Source organism: Carcharodon carcharias, chromosome 15 (assembly GCF_017639515.1).
Source record: "Carcharodon carcharias isolate sCarCar2 chromosome 15, sCarCar2.pri, whole genome shotgun sequence".
Taxonomy (NCBI): Eukaryota; Metazoa; Chordata; class Chondrichthyes; order Lamniformes; family Lamnidae; genus Carcharodon; species Carcharodon carcharias.
This window is the reverse complement of record NC_054481.1, coordinates 128,100,824-128,119,917: the sequence shown is the minus strand read 5'-3', so window position 1 is coordinate 128,119,917 and position 19,094 is coordinate 128,100,824. Positions and strand designations below refer to the sequence as shown.

Here is a 19,094-nt window from a genome sequence, read left to right as displayed (position 1 = left end):
ATCCTGAGACTGTTCTAGACCCCCCCAGCCCCATCATCCCTGCATCCAGTTTGTCCATCCCTGTCAGAATTTTATACAATTCAATGAGGTCTCCTCTCATTCTTCTAAACTCCAGTGAATACAGACCTAGTTGGCCCAATCTCTCCTCATACAACAATCCTGCCACTCCAGGAATCAGTCTGGTGAACCTTTGCTGCACTCCCTCTGTGGCAAGTATATCCTTTCTTAGGTAAGGAGATCAAAACCACACACAATACTCCAGGTATGGTCTTAACAGCTACAGTAAGGTATCCTTGCTTCTGTACTCAAGTCTTCGCGCAATAAAGGCCAATATATCATTTGCTTTCTTAACTGCTGGCTGCACCTGCATTCTTGCTTTCAGTTATTGGCGTACAAGGACACCCAGGTCCCTTTTCCAATTCAACATTTTCCAATCTATTACCATTTAAATAATATTCTGCCATTCTGTTTTTCCTACCAAAGTGGATAACTTCACACTTACCCACATTATACTGCAACTGCCATGTATTTGCCCACTCATTCAACCTGTCTAAATCACCTTGAAGCCTTTTAACAACCTCCTTTTGCTCATATTCCCACCATGTTTTGTGTCGTCAGCAAACTTGAAGATATTACGTTTGGCTCCCTCATCCAAATCATTGTGAATAGCTGGGGCCAAAGCACTGGTCCCTGCTGTACCCCACTAGTCACTGCCTGCCACTCTGAAAACGACACATTTATTCCTACTCTGTTTCCTGTCTGCTAACCAATTCTCAATCCTTGTGAATATATTACCCCCAATCCCACGTGCTTTAATTTTGCACACTAACCTCTTATATGGGACTTTATCAAAAGCTTTCTGAAAATCCAAAAACATCCACTGGTTCTCCCTTATCTATTCTGTCAGCTACGTCCTCAAAATATTCCAGTAGGTTTGGAAAACACAACTCCCCTTTCATAAATCCATGTTGACTCTGTCTAATCCGGTTGATATTTTCTAGATGTCCTGTTATCACATCCTTTATGATAGAGTCTAACATTTTCCCTGCTACTGATGTTAGGCTAGCTGGTCTGTAATTCCCTGCTTTCTCCCTCCTTTTTTAAATAGTAGCGTTACATTTGCCAACCTCCAATCTGCCAGGACTGTTCCAGAATCTACAGAATTTTGGAAGATGACAACCAACCCATCCACTATTTCCATGGCCACCTCCTCTAGTACCCTGGGATGTAGATCATCGGGCCTTGGGGATTTATTGGCTTTCAGCTCCATTAATTTCTTTCAGTTTTAATAATACTAATTTCCTTCAATTCCTCCTTCTCAGTGGACCCTTGGTTCCCAAGTATTTCTGGGAAGTTATTTGTATCTTCCTCCATGAAGACAGAGCTAAAGTAGTTGTTTAATTGCTCTGCCATTTCCTTGCTCTCTACTATAAATTCTCCTGTTTCAGACTGCAAGGGACCTACATTTGTCTTCACTAAATATTTTCTTTTTACATACTTATAGAAGCTTTTACAGTCTGCTTTTATGTTCCTTGAAAGTTTACTCTCACTCTCTATTTTTCACCTCTTAATCAATCCCTTGGTCCTCCTTTGCTGAATTCTAAACTGCTCCCAATCCTCAGGCTTGCTACTTTTTCTAGAAAATTTATATGACTCCTCTTTGGGTCTACGGCTATCCTTAATAAGTCAGCTAGGGATATAAAGTGGATTAATATTGTTCAGTTTTGCTCCAGCCTCCAACTTACAATCCTCCTTGAACATGGCGCTACTTCACTCTGGCCTCTTGCAGACTCCACTTCCTTCAACCCACCACTACTGGCTGTTACTTCATTTGCCTTGGTCCTTGGTTCTGAAATTGTTTCCCTATACCTCTCTGCCTTATCTCCTCCTTTAAGAGGCTCCTTAAAACCTATCTCATCGACCAATCTTTTGATTACTTATCTTAATGTCTGCTTCTTTGGTTCATGTCAATTTTTGTCTGATTATGCTAACGTGGAGCTATTTGAATTGTACTAATACATTACAAGTGCTATATTAATATAAGTTGCTGATTATCCTTGAGGAGTGTGGCAGGGAGAAATTTTACATCACTTTTTCTTGTTCTTGGAGGTTGCTGTGCTAGAAGACCCCACAGATGTTTTTTCTACCTGAAGGCAAAAAAGTTAACTACACTTGTAAAGACACGTTTAATCGGCAGGAAAACGTAAACTTGTGTATAACAAAATCTTATTTCAGCATAACCCCTTTAATCATTCAGCTGTAATCAGAAACAGAAAACAGGGGGGATGGTCTCTTTCAATGTTATTACTAAATCCCAGATTACTCGATCTTCATGTTGTTTCAAGCACAGAAGGTTTACTCAGCAGTTCTGGCAGCATCGGCGGAGAAGAAAAGAGTTGACATTTCGAGTCCTCATGACCCTTCAACAGAACTGTTTGAGTTCTGTCGAAGGGTCATGAGGACTCGAAACGTCAACTCTCTTCTTCTCCGCTGATGCTGCCAGACCTGCTGAGTTTTTCCAGGTAATTCTGTTTTTGTTTTGGATTTCCAGCATCCGCAATTTTTTGTTTTTAACAGAAGATTTACTGTTGTCCACCACAACATTGATTTCTCTGTGATTCAAATGTAAGATTTTTTACAAATAGGTTAATTGAAAGACTGGGACAATTTATACACCAATTTTAAAAAGTATTGTTTTGGAGGAACATCTATTCACTATTTTCTAAAACATGACTATTATCTCCCTTGCAATAATTGGTCGGCTGAAGAGAATAGGCGGCTTGACCATAAAACCAGGAGGACCAATCACAGCGGTGACGGGAACACTACAACCGGCCTCAGTGTCTTTTGATTAGGACAAAATTGGCTACGATTATCATTTTGATCTTCAAAGCCTTTGGCTTTCAGTTTTAATGGAAAAGTGGACCATGGAAAACCACATCTTAGAAAGAATGCAACATTTGGAGAGCAGAATGGAGTGAAGAGGGATGAAAGGCAGAAAAATGTCAAGTTCATTTAAATGACAGCAAGGGAGCCTGCAATTTAGTTCTTAAAAATTTTTCCTCCATGTACCTCAAGGGCTGTTAGTACAAACAACTCATATTACCTCCTTTATGAGTGGATCATTTTCCATAGCTTCTCATTAGTCAATGTAAAATTTGTTTCTAACATGCTGTCTTTATGTTTTTTTAATACAATAAGTGTCTCATGCTGCATTGTAGGAATGGCTGACTTTCATACAATACTCGTTACTGTTGTATATTTCCTAACAGACTGCCATCAAGAAAAGGCAGGATAGGAAAGAGGAAATGACCCACTATAAAAACAGAGAATGCCGGAAATACTCAGCATCTGTGTAGAGAGAAACAGGGCTAGCATATCAGGCTGATGACCATTCACTCACGCTAGAAGGGAAACAGGAAGTAATGAAGATGAGCAAGGCAGAAGAAGCAAAATGGAAATCTTGTCCAAGACAAGGGCAGAACTTCTTCAAGGTGGGCATCTCTCAAAGAGAACTGGCAGTGAATTCGACACTAATACAATAATAAAATAATGTAGATACTGGAAATCCGGAAACAGTGAAAATACTCAGCAAATCTGGCAACATCTGTGGAGAGAGAAACAATGTTAACATTTCACATCAATGACCCTTCGTCAGGATAATTTCCAGAAACGATCCATAAATCTGTTCCAGCAATGAGGTCCCAGTAAACTCATATATGCAGTACATGTAGTAACTGAAGTCATTGGCCACATAAAGAAGTAATTTGAACGCTGTAATCTAATTACTGGGGTTCAGATGACTGTTACAAACTACTAGAACGACATCTGAACTTCCCTAACTAAATAAATTACCAAAATAAATTGCTTTCAGTTATTACTATTCTAGGCTTTAAAATACTGGACAAAGGACATTTTGATGACTTGTCTCATAATTGCACCACAATGCTTTCAATCCTTCTACAGGTAACACCTAGCTTTATACCAGTCTGACCACATATCATGTTCATGTTGACTGTACAGTGGAGAATATCCAGATCCCAACTGCATTTGGTCCTAGCTGCAAGAAAGGTAAAAAATAAATTATTTAATTTCTTTTAACAGGAGTTATTTTGTTCATAGGCGGGTCAGCACAGTTAAGTCTGACATGGAGCGTGCTGCTGCACAGCAATAGATTTCTATCTTGGGTTTCTCTACACAATCATACAGCTTTTAGTCTCAGTTTTCACTGCTTCACTGCCTCAATGATACAGTGAAGTCCCAAAGCTTTTCTGATTAATTAGTCCCCATGGTATGTGCTTCTTTCCGTAAAGAATTGCAAAGATTATTCAATAGTACAGCTGCACAATGGTCCAGGCCTTCCACCAACACAACAGTTCAATTTTTCCTTTGTAACAGAGTCAGTAACTTATAAATGGGTGCCTTCTGAAAGTGTAAAAAAGCTAGAATGTTATAGTCAACCTTGGTTACTACAAACTGATGTGGACTAGAATTGTAACTCTCGTCAGATGTTCAATCTTCACAAGAGCTCATCTGCTGGCAGCAATGGGGCTACAGCCAGGACCAGAGGAGGGAACTTTGATATATTACAACAGAATTTATTATAACAATAATCAACTCTATATGTAATGGAACACTAAAAAATCAAGATTTGGACTGCGTCGCACACATAGGGAATTTAATTGAACAGCATAATCTATCAGAAATGATTAGAGTCAAAGAAACCATGATAAACTGATGGCCTAAAGACCCAGTCCCCACTGCAAGTATTACACAAATAGTCATTTAAGTCAATTAAAAGGCTATAATTCCATCCATCTAACTTTGGTGTCCAGGAACTGTATAAATCTGTTTGTCGTTTTATAAAAATTAGATGACAAAATAATAAATAGAACCAAGAAGAAATATGGTTTTATTATGCCTCTCAGTTTGAAACGTCCAAGACAAAAAACAGAGAATCATGAGCCAGCTATTATCTAGAAGAAAAACAGAATTACCTGGAAAAACTCAGCAGGTCTGGCAGCATCGGCGGAGAAGAAAAGAGTTGACGTTTCGAGTCCTCATGACCCTTCGACAGAACTTGAGTTCGAGTCCAAGAAAGAGTTGAAATATAAGCTGGTTTAAGGTGTGTGTGTGGGGGGCAGAGAGATAGAGAGACAGAGAGGTGGAGGTGGGGGGGGTTGTGGTCTCTTTATGGGGTATGTGGAACATTCCTTGTTGCAGTCCTACTCCGGTCCCCTTCCACAACTCTTTCTCCGGTACATCGATGATTACTTCGGTGCCGCTTCATGCTCTCGTCGGGACTTGGAAAATTTATTAATGTTGCTTCCAATCTCCACCCCTCCATCATTTTCACGTGGTCCATCTCTGACACTTCCCTTCCCTTCCTTGACCTCTCTGTCTCAATCTCTGGTGATAGACTGTCCACCAATATCCATTACAAACCCACCGACTCCCACAGCTATCTCGACTACAGCTCCTCAAAACCCGCTTCCTGTAAGGACTCCATCCCATTCTCTCAGTTCCTTCGCCTCCGTCGCATCTGTTCCGATGATGCTACATTCAAAAACAGTTCCTCTGACATGTCCTCCTTCTTCCTTAACCGAGGTTTTCCACCCACGGTCGTTGACAGGGCCCTCAACCGTGTCCGGCCCATCTCCCGCGCATCCGCCCTCACACCTTCTCCTCCCTCCCAGAAACATGATAAGTCCTCACTTATCACCCCACCAGCCTCCGCATTCAAAGGATCATCCTCCGCCATTTCCACCAACTCCAGCATGATGCCACCACCAAACACATCTTCCCTTCACCCCCCTTATCGGCATTCCATAGGGATCGCTCCCTCCGGGACACCCTGGTCCACTCCTCCATCACCCCCTACTCCTCAACCCCCTCCTATGGCACCACCCCATGCCCACGCAAAAGATGCAACACCTGCCCCTTCACTTCCTCTCTCCTCACCGTCCAAGGACCCAAACACTCCTTTCAAGTGAAGCAGCATTTCACTTGCATTTCCCCCAACTTAGTCTACTGCATTCGTTGCCCCCAATGTGGTCTCCTCTACATTGGAGAGACCAAACGTAAACTGGGCAACCGCTTTGCAGAACACCTGCGGTCTGTCCGCAAGAATGACCCAAACCTCCCTGTCGCTTGCCATTTCAACACTCCACCCTGCTCTCTTGCCCACATGTCTGTCCTTGGCTTGCTGCATTGTTCCAGTGAAGCCCAACGCAAACTGGAGGAACAACACCTCATCTTCCGACTAGGGACTTTACAGCCTTCCGGACTGAATATTGAATTCAACAACTTTAGGTTGTGAGCTCCCTCCCCCATCCCCACCCCCTTTCTGTTTCCCCCTTCCTTTTTTTTCCAATAAATTATAAAGATTTTCCTTTTCCCACCTATTTCCATTATAAAAAAAAATAAAAAAAAAACCCCACTAGAGCTATACCTTGAGTGCCCTACCATCCATTCTTAATTAGCACATTCGTTTAGATAATATCACCAACTTTAACACCTATGTGTTCTATTGTCGTTGACATCTTTTGATGATCTGCTTCTATCACTGCTTGTTTGTCCCTATAACCACACCAACCCCCTCCACCTCTCTGTCTCTCTATCTCTCCGCCCCCCACACACACACCTTAAACCAGCTTATATTTCAACTCTTTCTTGGACTTGAACCCAAGTTCTGTCGAAGGGTCATGAGGACTCGAAACGTCAACTCTTTTCTTCTCCGCCAATGCTGCCAGACCTGCTGAGTTTTTCCAGGTAATTCTGTTTTTGTTTTGGATTTCCAGCATCCGCAGTTTTTTTGTTATTATCTAGAAGGCATGGTTCCAGATTATTTTATTCCAACCACTGATCTGGTCATTTGTGGGCACCCCCACCACAGAGTTTGGCAATTACATCTATTAGCTTCATATAAGGGTGCCAAAAATCAATTGCTAATCAAGAATTTTGCCTTATACAAAAGAGTTCTCTGTCCGTTCCCATCTTTATTCTGCACATGGAATAACTTACTTATTGTGCATGGTTCAGCTTCTAATCACTTTAAGGAAAAAAAACAAGAGCATGGCATCCAAAGAAGTAACATTGACTATTTACATGTCAGCCATTATAAACTGTGCATTAAGAAATAAAGTGTTTTTATGTTTGCTATTGGCCTCCCAAAGGCCAACCTTGCCTCATCGTCACTGGTCTCTGCCAACAGTGCAAAAAAAATGTCACAATGATAAAAGGTTTCCATTTTCTGATCAGACCTACACAGGGGCTAAAACTAGTTAAACATGAGATGTCAGAGTGCACAGATCAATCCCCTAACCAGAAGTCCAGAGGTGATAAAAGCCTCTATAGTATAGTATGCTAAGGTCGAAAAGTTAGTTGCCAGTAGCCTCTGACTGTCCCAAGCTTTTTGCTTTTTAACGATTAAGATACCTAGTAGTACCTCTCTATAAATTGGCTTAATAACAGTCTGTTAACGTGTTTAACAAATTAACGATATATGTCAACAGATACAAGGCAATTAGCAAATGCAGTCACAAGATTTTATTAAGATCCATTGCATTGCCAACTCCCTCAAAATTAGGCTATCAAAAGGGACAGAATGGACAAGGTTAGCATGAGGCAAGACGCAGTGAGACTAGCTGCAGCCATTTTTCTGTCTCCTTTCAGAGGAACAATTTGTAGGATCAAAAGGACAATTTTACTAGCGTAGGCTTTGTACTATAAATATTGCATCTATGTTTACAAAGTTTTTATTTGAAAAAGGTGATCCTCTTAATAGAAATTTGAAAATGTTATTCTGTGCTTGCTGTTATTTTCTTAAGTACAAAGGAAAATGTTGACCTTTTACAAAGAAAGGTTTTAGCAACAGGCAGAGTAAAATTACAGGACATAGAAGGATAAAATGGACAAACTGACGGCAGACGTAATTCAATGCAGATAAATGTGAAGAGGTACATTTTGGGAGAAACAACATGAAGAGGCAGTATAATAAAAGTATTTTGAAGTGGAGGGGTGCAAGAGCAGGAGGACCGTTGAATGCATATCAATAAATCCTCAAAAGTGGCAGGACAAATTGATAAGGTAGTTAAGAAAGTGCAAAGGATACTCAGGCTTTGTAAACAGCAGCATTGAATACAAAACAAAGAAGTCAGGCTAAACCTTTACAAATTACTGATAAGGGCCTCAGCTGGAGTATTGCACACAATTCTAGGCATCGCACTTTAGGAAGGATGTCAAGGCCCTGGAGAGGGTATATGTTTACCACAATGATAACAGGGATGGGGGAGTTCAGTTATGTGGAGAGATTAGAGTAGCTGAGATAGTTCTCCTTAGAGCAGAGAAGGCTAAGAAGAAACCCAATGGAGGTAATAAAAATTATGCGAGGTTTTCATGGACCAAGTAGGTCAGTAACCAGAGGTCAGAGATTTAAAATAATTGACAATATAATTAGAGGGGAAATGAGGAGAAATTTCTTCAGTGTTAAGATCTGGAGTGCACTACCTGAAAGTGTGAAGAAATCAGGTTCGATATAACTTTGGAGAAGACAATTGGGAATGTACTTGAAGATTACTAATTTACAGGCTTACAAGGAAGCTGCAATGTGGGACTAAATTGGGCAGCTCTTTCAAAGAGCTAGCATAGGCATTACCGGCTGAGTGGCCTTCTGTGATGTTAGATTCTGTGATTGTTATGTAGTCAAGTACCGTGTACTGACACGTTTCATGTTACAGCCTCTCCCTTAGTTGTGAATTATATTTATAGATAGTATTTTTGCAAAGTTAATTACATGCAAATACAGTAGTTATGAATTACATGCAAATATAATTATCTACATCTTTGATGTAAATCTATGGATTTACAAAACAGTCACATAATATAATTTATTGCTGTTCAGTTTGAGCTAAACACAGCAATGTTAAAAAAAGTAGGTCTAAAGACTTATAGACCTTATCTCATAGCTCATAAATTGCCTGCCATTCATTGTGTTATATAGTTTAAAGTTACAGCTTTCTTTAAATTCATATTTAAAAAAATACCAGCAGAACGCCTATAGTGCTGCTCATGGTATATCAGATGGCACAATGTTTTATCGTGACTGGAGTATTATACAATGTAATACTCAATGTATTGTTTGATTGTTAAATGTTATTATTGTTATTATTCTATTGTGTGTAATGTGACCTGTCCTTTTAAGATCAGGAAGTACAATTGGTGCAAGTAAATACACACTGAGGTGGCTCCAAATTCAGTGCCGTTAGGTATGGGCACTTGGAAATTAGAACGCACTTTTAAGTTGCATTGTTGCAGTTCAGAAACACCCAGCATATTAACCCTTTACTTCTTTAACAAAATGTGACATGTGACAAGCCACTTTAATACATGACTAGTGGATCTGTTGTAATTGCTGCTCATGACACATAGCAGGATATATGGCTTTATAAGGAAATGGATTGTGTAATTGTGGTGTAAACTGAAGCTGTGTATTTTTAAGGTTTTATTATGTAGTTGCAACGAGTTGGGTTGTGAGGGAAATTAGAGACAAATTGCATGAGACATGTTTCGTAAGTGAGATGATGGAAGGTCAGCTATAAATACAGGCATAATCTTGTTCAAATTTAATATAAGGGAGAGTTTAGGAATGATTTTGGTTATAAATGTGAACTTTGTGGGAGGGTTTCGATTTTATCATTGTGTCAGATGGATAACGTTAAGTTAGTGCTAAATAATAATTAATAATAGTAATGTTAGAGTGGGAGTCACTTGAGCAAGTGGCGAGAGAAGGCTGCCATTTGCTCTTAACTGTGATCACTGCAAATACACTACTGCTTGCAAAATCTGCTATACATTCCCCTCTCCTGCTGACTTTGTGGTTTATACGAGAGTAAAGTGTTGTATTTCTTTTCAGCAAAGAGGGATGAGTTGAGTAGGTACTGGCAGGTCACAAAAGCAGGTGAGGATTAAGAGAGAGTAGGGAGAGTCATCAGCAGTAGAAAGAATGGGGTGCCCAGCTGGTGGAAGAGAGAGAGTTGAGTAGATGGCAGGAAAACAAAAGAGCTGGATGGTAATGGGGAGGAACAGGAAAATCAGATTAACAATCAGAGTTTGCAATCACATACCATAAGGGACAAGGATCAGAACGCAGATGGATGTAATGAACTTTTACATTTTACTTACAGCTGGTTGAATATCTGGTGGAGTTAAAGGATCAACCATAAAATAATAGATAATGGCAAAAAGGATAAAAGATCATTAAGAAATTAGGTAGAAAAAAATGGATTAGCTTAGAATAATTTCAGCTATAAGTATGAGTGACAAAAATAGGACAGCCAGGATTGATGAAAATGTGCTCTAAACACGTCAATTTTAATTGTAGTGAAGTCATCCCTCCAACGTTAAAGCTTAATGCTCAAGTGCAAAATGAATTACTCCAACATCTTTGACTCCTCATATGGTAAAACAATCCAAATGTTTATCATCTTTAGAGCAACCACAATTTTACTGTGATCTGTTTTAAATTTCCTTTGCAGTAATTTAAATGAATGCTCTCCTGGTTTGAATAACAAAGTAATATTCTGAGTTTATCTTATCCATATCATTGAATACTTCACCTATTTAAAACAGACCCTAATCAGGATATCCCTTCCCTTTTCTCTCTTAACCATGTATATCCTTTCCAGCTCATTCACTCTATTCTTGAGGTCATTCCAATGGTGGAAAGTGGAAGCAAGATCCATGGAAAATGAACTTCATTTGAAGAACACTAATAGTGGGTTTCTGCATTCTCCCTAAATAATTTATCTGCTACATACCTTAAGATTATGCCTCAGCAATGCCAAAAAGTGGAAGCGAGCTACCAACAAACGAGATGAAGGACTTTCTCAAGGATCAGGTCTCTTTTCAACATATTTGACTTAGAAGCTTTTTTTAAAAAAAATTGTTCTTGGGCAACCATGCCAATATTTATTGCCAACCCAGTTGCCCAGTGGGCATTAGGAAACAGCCAAATATTGTAGGATTGGAATCACTTATAAGCTAGACCGGATAGAAGTGGCAAGTTCCCTTCCCTGTAAGGATAACTGACAACTAGTTAGGCTCTTACAATGATCTAGCAGGTTTAATGGATTTTTTTTTTGGTGTGAGCCCACAAATTACAACTTACCATGGTGGCATTTGATCCCTCAACCTCTGGTTTACTAGTCTAGTACCAAAATCACTAGACTCTCATACCCAATATTCCAGACAATAGTGTTCAGTAAAGATGTTATGTTAACCTACTGATGGTTGCACCTTCGACAAATTTTGACCCCGATTCCTTAGGAGACCATAGTTCAAGTGGAATGAGTTTGAGCATCATATATCTTGGTGTTGGAGTTACCTTAAGTTTCACACTAATCAATGTCTGCCATTAATACTATTAAATATGCCAGAGCTTTAATGTTGCCTACACAAGACTGGCACAAGAGGAACAAAATAATCTAGCATTGAAATTACTAAACAACTCCTACACTTCCTGAACACAGGGGTATTGGGGAAACCAGCTGATGGCAAAGATATCCTTCCTGTAATGAAACTTCATAAGATTACTGACCAGGGAGGTGGGAGTAAGTAGTGGTGAAAATGAACAGGCAGTTCAGAAGTAAGAGGTGGCAAAAATTACGGTTAAAAGGGTATTTTTATTAGGAAGCTTTTGAAGCTGGTGAGGGGGATGGCAAGGTGTAGATGTTTCAAAAGAGAGGTTCAAGTTGCAGGGGCACAGTGGCTGAAAGATTTATCAGGGAGAGGATCACACAGTATACCAGAGCTGGAAGAAAGTAGGGTGTGTACTGGGGCATAAGCCTGAAAAGACAGCAAAATTCAGAGACTGGAGCAAGATCATGGAGGGATTTAAATACAATGATCAAGTCAATGCTCTGTAGGGCAGGGAGCCAGTGGAGGCCTGTTAAAAGCGGCATAATGAGAGTGTGCAGGAATTTATTTGGGATACAAGCCACAAGGTTTTACATGAATTTCTCAGGCGACAGCATTGTGAATAAAGATTTCAGTAGCAGTGGAGGTGAAATAAAAGCAAAAACAGGCAATACTCCAGAAATGCAAGCAGCAGTCTTCACTCCTGAACTAGCTCCAACAATACAAAGCCTATGACTTCCAATAAAAATATCACAAGCTAGATTTCAACAAAGTCATGAAAAGCTTATATCATCAGTGTGCATGACGTGTCAAAAACTAACAATATATTCTAAATTTTAAGAAATCTTAAGATGGACAGGCATCTGTGTACATTGTACATTATTGTAACAAATGGGCATTTTTCAGCTTCATTTAAAAAGGGAATTTCTCTCATTGTTGGAAAAACTTCAGGTTTGATCTCAAACCCCCACCATTCAGTTTCCCCCTTGGCCACAGAAGCAAGTTTACAATGCAAAAAAAAAGCTTGACCTACATCAATACAAAACTTAGCAATGTGGTTTTTGTATTTTCCATCAGTGACCTCAACACTGTGTTTCCTCAGTTTGCAAACTTTATCATGCATGTCTCTATACAGAAAAACACAAATCTTTGTTCATATATTTTGAACTGTACCCTCAAAGCTTCATTGTGGCCTATAATAAAATTGTTCACTGCCCAGTAACTTATCCCCGAGGGCATGTAATCCAGGCTCAAGCCTGACCTTGATACAAAGTTTTAGCCAAAATGTGACCTGTCATTTAAGATGTCAAACAAGCATCATCGTCTAGGTTTGAATTGGGGTTTGGAAGGAAAAGAGCATACCTTTTTTCTTTAGGAAGGATTTTCTTGTTGCTAATGGACTCTGACGAACTCTTTGGTTCTGCAAAAATTTCACTGCAGTGGCAATCTGTGGACAGTGAGAAATACAGATAATCCATTCAGTTACTGAAGATTAAAATCTTGTTGCAGTTCAATACAAAGTTCAGGATCCAGCATAGTGGTTACAAGCCATCATTAACAATTTCTTTCCACTAAGGTAAATATGCAATATACAATTCATATCAGCAAACTTTGCCAGACAAACCTTCTTTCTAAAAGGATTTTTTTTTTGTTGCCTTAAGATTTTTCAAAAATCTATTCAAAGACTCTATTTAACGAGTCTGGTGGTTAAAATCATGCGTGGGCCCTGCTATAAAATTCTGTTCAAACGTCAAGACAATTCATGTGAGAATGTATTTCTGCGGAAGTTTATCCAGTGATTAGTGGGGCCCAGGAGATCAGGAAGGTGCCAGGGTTCATGCTGCACAGCCCAATAGGAGTTAGCTGATTTCAGCTGTAGCCACAAGGTGATCATTATAATCAACTTCATGGATCCTTGGTTAAGGAAAGGAAGGGGAAGCAATGAAATGAAAACAGAAAATGCTAGAATTATTCAGCAAGTCAGACAGCATCTGTGGAGAGAGAAACAGAGTTAACGTTTCAGGTTGATGAACTTTCAGCAGATGTTTATCATCATTTTCTGTTTTTATTTCAGATTTCTAACATCCGTAGTATTTTGCTTTTGTACAAGGGAAACACTTAAGGGTTAGACTTCAGTGATACCTGATAGAGCCACATGATAATGAAAAGAAAGATAGCATCAGGATGTGATACCACTTCATTTGTGGGGATCTGGTGGCATAGAGGTAATGTCACGAAGCTAGTTAATCCAGTGACCCAATCTGGCCTACATTCGCCTCCAGATCCACAGTAACATGACTGACTCTTAGCTGCCCTCTGAAATTTCTTAGCAAGCCATTCAATCCAAGGGCAATTAGGGATGGACAACAATTGCCAACATAAAGAATAAATTAACTTCCACTCACCCTTGCATAAGTGCCAATATTGACCGTTCAGGTGAATAACGGTCAGAATCAGCTTGAGCATAGTTTCTATGCCCCCCCAACCTCACCCTAGCCTGTCTCCACTTAAGTCCTCAGCCAACACTGAAGATATTGGCAAGTTCACAAACAAACTTAAGAATTACATTAAGATAAAAGCAAAAAACTGAGGACGCTGTAAATTCAAAACAAAAACAAAAATACCTGGAAAAACTCAGTAGGTCTGACAGCATCTGCGGAGAGGAGCACAGTTAACGTTTCGAGTCCGTATGACTCACAATATCACATTCCTTAGATAATATCACCAGCTTCAACACCTCTTTGTCCTTTTGTCTGTGACATCTTTTGGTTATCTCCACCTATCACTGGCCCTCTAAACAGCTCTACTTGTCCTACCCCCCCCTTAAACCAGCTTATATTTCACTACTTCTCTATTTTTCCTTAGTTCTGTTGAAGAGTCATACGGACTCGAAACGTTAACTGTGCTCCTCTCCGCAGATGCTGCCAGACCTGCTGAGTTTTTCCAGGTATTTTTGTTTTTGTTTAAGAATTACATTTGTTCCCTCATGTGTTTCCTTTGTTTGAATAAGTAGTTCCAGTGTTCTGTCTTTTGACATCATAATCTGTGACATGGCACGTTCACAATAGTTTTTGTTTCCTTGATGTCATTTATCTGTATCCAGTGGCCCAACTTTGTTTTGCCCAATTTATCTATTATCATGTCCTGCTTTTTATAAAAACTCAGACCATCTTCCCTTTCTGTGCAGGAATTTTTATCCTTGTAAATTCACCTCTCCGTCCATATCCTCATTTACCCATGTCTCAGGGACACCTACAATGACACAGCTTTCCTCAGGGGTGTTATAAGTCTTTACGATTCTTGATTTTCTCTGAAGGCTCCTGGCATTTTTACAAGTAGAATTCTGATGCACCCATCACACTCATCCCTCCGCTTATACGTTTTTATTTCATTTCACCATTACCTCTGTGTGGTTATGTATTTGTACCTTCTTTGGTTCTTTTATGTCACTTTCTGCATTCAGATCAACAGCCTTTGACTTCTTCCTATTGCAGAGGATCTGCCCTCTGCACCTTTTCTAGTTTCAATGTCTGTCCCTCCTACCTTAACAAGTTTAAATTCTTTCCCCCTGTTAGGATGTATATATTTGATGAACAGCTTCCTTTCACCCCAGAATTTGCCCCAATCAACCCAGTATTTGCCCCAATTAACCCAAAGAGGTCCCTTAAATGTGATGATAAATCCATATCATTAAATGAAAATAATGAAAGAGTATTTACATGAATTTGAAAATACATTCCTGACAGATACCTGAGAGCATCTGCAAGCATTTTCATGAGTTAGCAAGCTTTAAATATAACAGCAAACATGCGAGTTTTGATACCACAAATCTTAACATGCCCAGATGGAATCTGCTTTTGATAAATCCCACAGAGAGGGAATTGTTGTTAAGTAAGGAATTCAAAAGTGCATATTTTTCAGTAAATATCCTGCACTTCCTTCTGGCTTTAACTACAGCCTGCACTGTGTGCTTTACTATAATGCAAACAACACACTATAATTTTATCACACTTGCAAACCAACCTGTCATTTTTCTAACTGCAATTTAGAATTTTTATTGAAAAAAAAAAATCAATGTCAATGTCAGCAGTAAACAGAGAATCAGCTGCCAAATTTATGCAGTCCATTATAACATTTGACTACATCCATATGATACAGGCCAAGTGTGCTGACTTGATTAGATGCTTTTTTGGTAAGTTTTGTATTACTCAATTTAGGTAGAATGACAAAAAGAGATATCATTTAGGAAAAGTTGTCTATGCATAAAATGCATTACTCAATGAAAGAAAACATTAAAGCAACCCTAGTTAAAACGTTCAGCTCTAACACCTGTGGTCACTCTGATTCAATTTTTAAAAATCTTCTATAATTGGTTAAAAGGTTTTGATCGACATATTTCGTTAAAAAATAGCCAATTTTTAAAAAAAACTGTGTCAAGTGGCTAGGAAGCAGTCGTTAGTAATTTATTTTGAGAAACTCTGGTAAAAAGGAATACCTGAAATGAAGAGTCAGCTCAGCTACTAAAAAGCAAAAGTAAACGACATGGAATTAAAAGCATGAGAGCCTGTCTTTGGAGTGAGTACTTTACATTGCAAGTAAAATGAAGGCACCACTCAATCAATAGGTTACACCACAATTGTGTTTCAAGAGTAAATTATTTCACCACAATGCTCCTTAAACTGTCAGGTTTCTATTTGGATTGTCATTCCTTTAGCTGGATATTTAAAACCCAATTTCTTTTGCTCCCCACCTCCCCCATCCAACTAACATTTATTGAAGTTTGTAGGCTTACTGTTTGTAAGGATTTGTAGTGGGCAGTAACAGAAGGAAGCCTAATTGGTAAGTGCTTTAATGTAAACACTTTGTTCAACCCAACCCAACCTCAAAAAAAATCTCTGCACGTGCTTTTGGTTAAGAGAATCTTTTCAGCTGCTCCCCAGAAGTCAACAGATTCATCTCCAATTGCTCAAAAATCAGGGAGTAATATACTGGGCTATTTGGATGACAAATGCTGTTCTGAAATATGCTTTTGTATAAAAATTATAATTTCCGAAGCCATTGATGATTGAGTGCATCACCTGAGTGATAGGAGGGAAGGAGGTAATATGCTCTGCTTCGAGCTATTATATTGTATCGTTTATGCATTAAATTTTATTTTAAAATCAGTACAAAATAAAATTATAGAGGCCTGGGAAAGTATTAATGACAAATCATACAATTCTAAGGTTTTACAGCAGCAAAAAACGTATGCGTAACACATGTTTTGTCCTTCGCGTCATGGCTGACTATATGCAAATGTGTCATACTTACATCTGATTGGGTCAAATTTCATATTCATGAAACAGCAACAAATTGCAACCAAATATGTCATAGACAAAACTATTAACAATGAGCAAATGGAAATGAAAGCCACCAGTCATCAAGGTCATTGAATGACAAACCATAGAGGAACAGTCAGCAACAGCTACCAATAATAAAAAGACAAAGCAATTAATTGTTCAATTTGTTTTGATTAAACTAGCCTATGCAGTAGCACATTGTGTTAGAAATGCCTTGAAAAATATTTACTATGTGCGACTAGTCAGCCTCCCAGACCTATCATTGGCAACTGTTTAAAATGTTTATATTAAAGTTCTAATTAAATATACTTTTGCAGATATATTTGGTAAAGCAGGAAAGATGCAAGTAAACCAATATTTGATATGTTTCTTTGCTATCATTACAAAATGCCCAAACATAAACAGATAGACAAGAAAGCTGCTTCTTTTGTCATGTGCAGGTATCTATTTATTTAGCAAGTATGGACATAAAAGAACAAAGTTTATCAGCCCGCAGTTGAAAGAAAATACTATTTCCATGGTCTAGTTAAAAAATCATTTATTTCATTGTCTTTAAAGAAATCGCTTCCGAACTGCTTTCCAACAAGTTCCACTCATGTATTCCCTCCTCCATTTCAACATCCCAGCACAGCACTACTCCTCCCTTTGGAAATTTTAATGAATCATATTTATAAGGGTGTATAACCAAATGTTGGGGGTTGGATTCTGAGTAATTTAGAGCATTTTCTCAAACAAGTGGTTAAGTGTCGGTTATCTATACGAACACACAAACAAGGAGCAGGAGTAGGCCAGTCAGCCCCTCGAGCCTGTTCCACCATTTAATAAGATCATGGTTGATCTGATAGTAACCTGAAATCTGCATCCCACCTACCGCTGATAATCTATCACCCCCTTGCTTACCCAGAATCTATCCATCTCTGTCTTAAAAATATTCAAAGACTCTGCTTCCACTGCCTTTTCAGGAAGAGGGTTCCAAAGGCTCACAGCCCTCTGTTTTAAGTGGGCGACTCTTTTGGTTTTAAGCAGTGACCCCTAGTTCCAGATTCTTCCACAAGAGGAAACATTCTCTCCACATTCACCCTGTCAAGACCCATCAGGATCTTATATGTTTCAATCAAGTCGCTTCTTAATCTTCTAAACTCCAGTGGATACAAGCCTAACCTGTCCAACCGTTCCTTATAACCCACCCATTCCAGGTATTAGTCTGGTAAACCTTCTCTGAACTGCTTCCAATGCATTTACATCCTTCCTTAAATAAGGTGATGAGGAGGCACCTTGGAACCCTTTTACCTTAAAAGGCAGAGTCGGCGACCTCACTTTCTGTTTAAGCAATCCCAGTGAGCGTCACAACCGACAAATAGTTCAATTGTGACAGTCACAATTTACCAAGTTTTGGCTTGTCCTAGTGTACTACACTGACAGCACGTTTAATTATTACATACTCGTATAATTCATCAATATCATCTAGTCAAAGTGGAAGTATTGAAGTTGTTGGTTTATTTAGTGCCATTTTACCCTCAGTGGCTATCTCTAGTCTACATTACACTTTTTTTTTTAATTCTTCATGGAGTATGGGTGCCACTGGCAAGGCCAGCATTTATTGTCCATCCCTAATCATCCTTGAACAGAGTGGCTTGTTAGGCCATTTCAGAGGGCACTTAAAAGTCAACCACATTGTTGTGGGTCTGGAGTCACATGTAGGCCAGACCAGATAAGGATGGCAGATTCCCTTTCCTAAAGTGCATTAGTGAACCAGATGGGTTTTTACAACAATCAACAATAGTTTCATGGTCACCATTACTGAAACTAGTTTTATATTCCAGGTTTATTAATTAAATTCAAATTCCACCAGCTGCTGTGATAGACTTGAACCCATGTCCCCAGAGCATTAGCCTGGATGTCTGGTTACTAATTCAGTGACATTATCACTATGCCTTCTCCCCCAAATTATGCATGTTGATGATTGTGGTGTTCTAATTATTTGAGAGTCAGGCACTAGGACAGTCAGTCCCGAAAGTTCTTTTCATATTATCTACAAAGGTCAGGCTTCAAGGGAAACTATACAACAGGCACAAATCTTTAGCCGAAACATAGATGTTAAGTTAAGGTGACTCTTTCTATCAAATTAATACATTATAGATTGTTAATATCAAAGTATTTTAGAAAATACTGTCAGTTCTAAAGCACATTAATTTAAGTTACAAACTAGTTAGACAATTCAAAGGCTGCAAAACCTAAATAAATATTATAAAAGATAGAGTGAGGTGACTATAAATTTCCATGTGTTTGTAAATTAACAACCGAGCGCGCACACACAAGAATCAAGCAGCATGGTGCTCC

The 19,094-nt window shown here is 39.0% G+C and overlaps 1 protein-coding gene across 2 annotated transcripts in view; it reads right to left on the bottom strand.

Moving 5' to 3' along the window:
- The window catches only part of pex14 (peroxisomal biogenesis factor 14), a 195,791-nt gene that overhangs the window by 95,641 nt on the left and 81,056 nt on the right, over positions 1–19,094 (bottom strand). For both annotated transcript variants that reach the window (XM_041206601.1, XM_041206602.1), the window contains one exon: positions 12,778–12,862. In XM_041206601.1, coding sequence (XP_041062535.1) covers positions 12,778–12,862 — 85 coding nt within the window. The remainder of the gene's footprint in view (positions 1–12,777; positions 12,863–19,094) is intronic.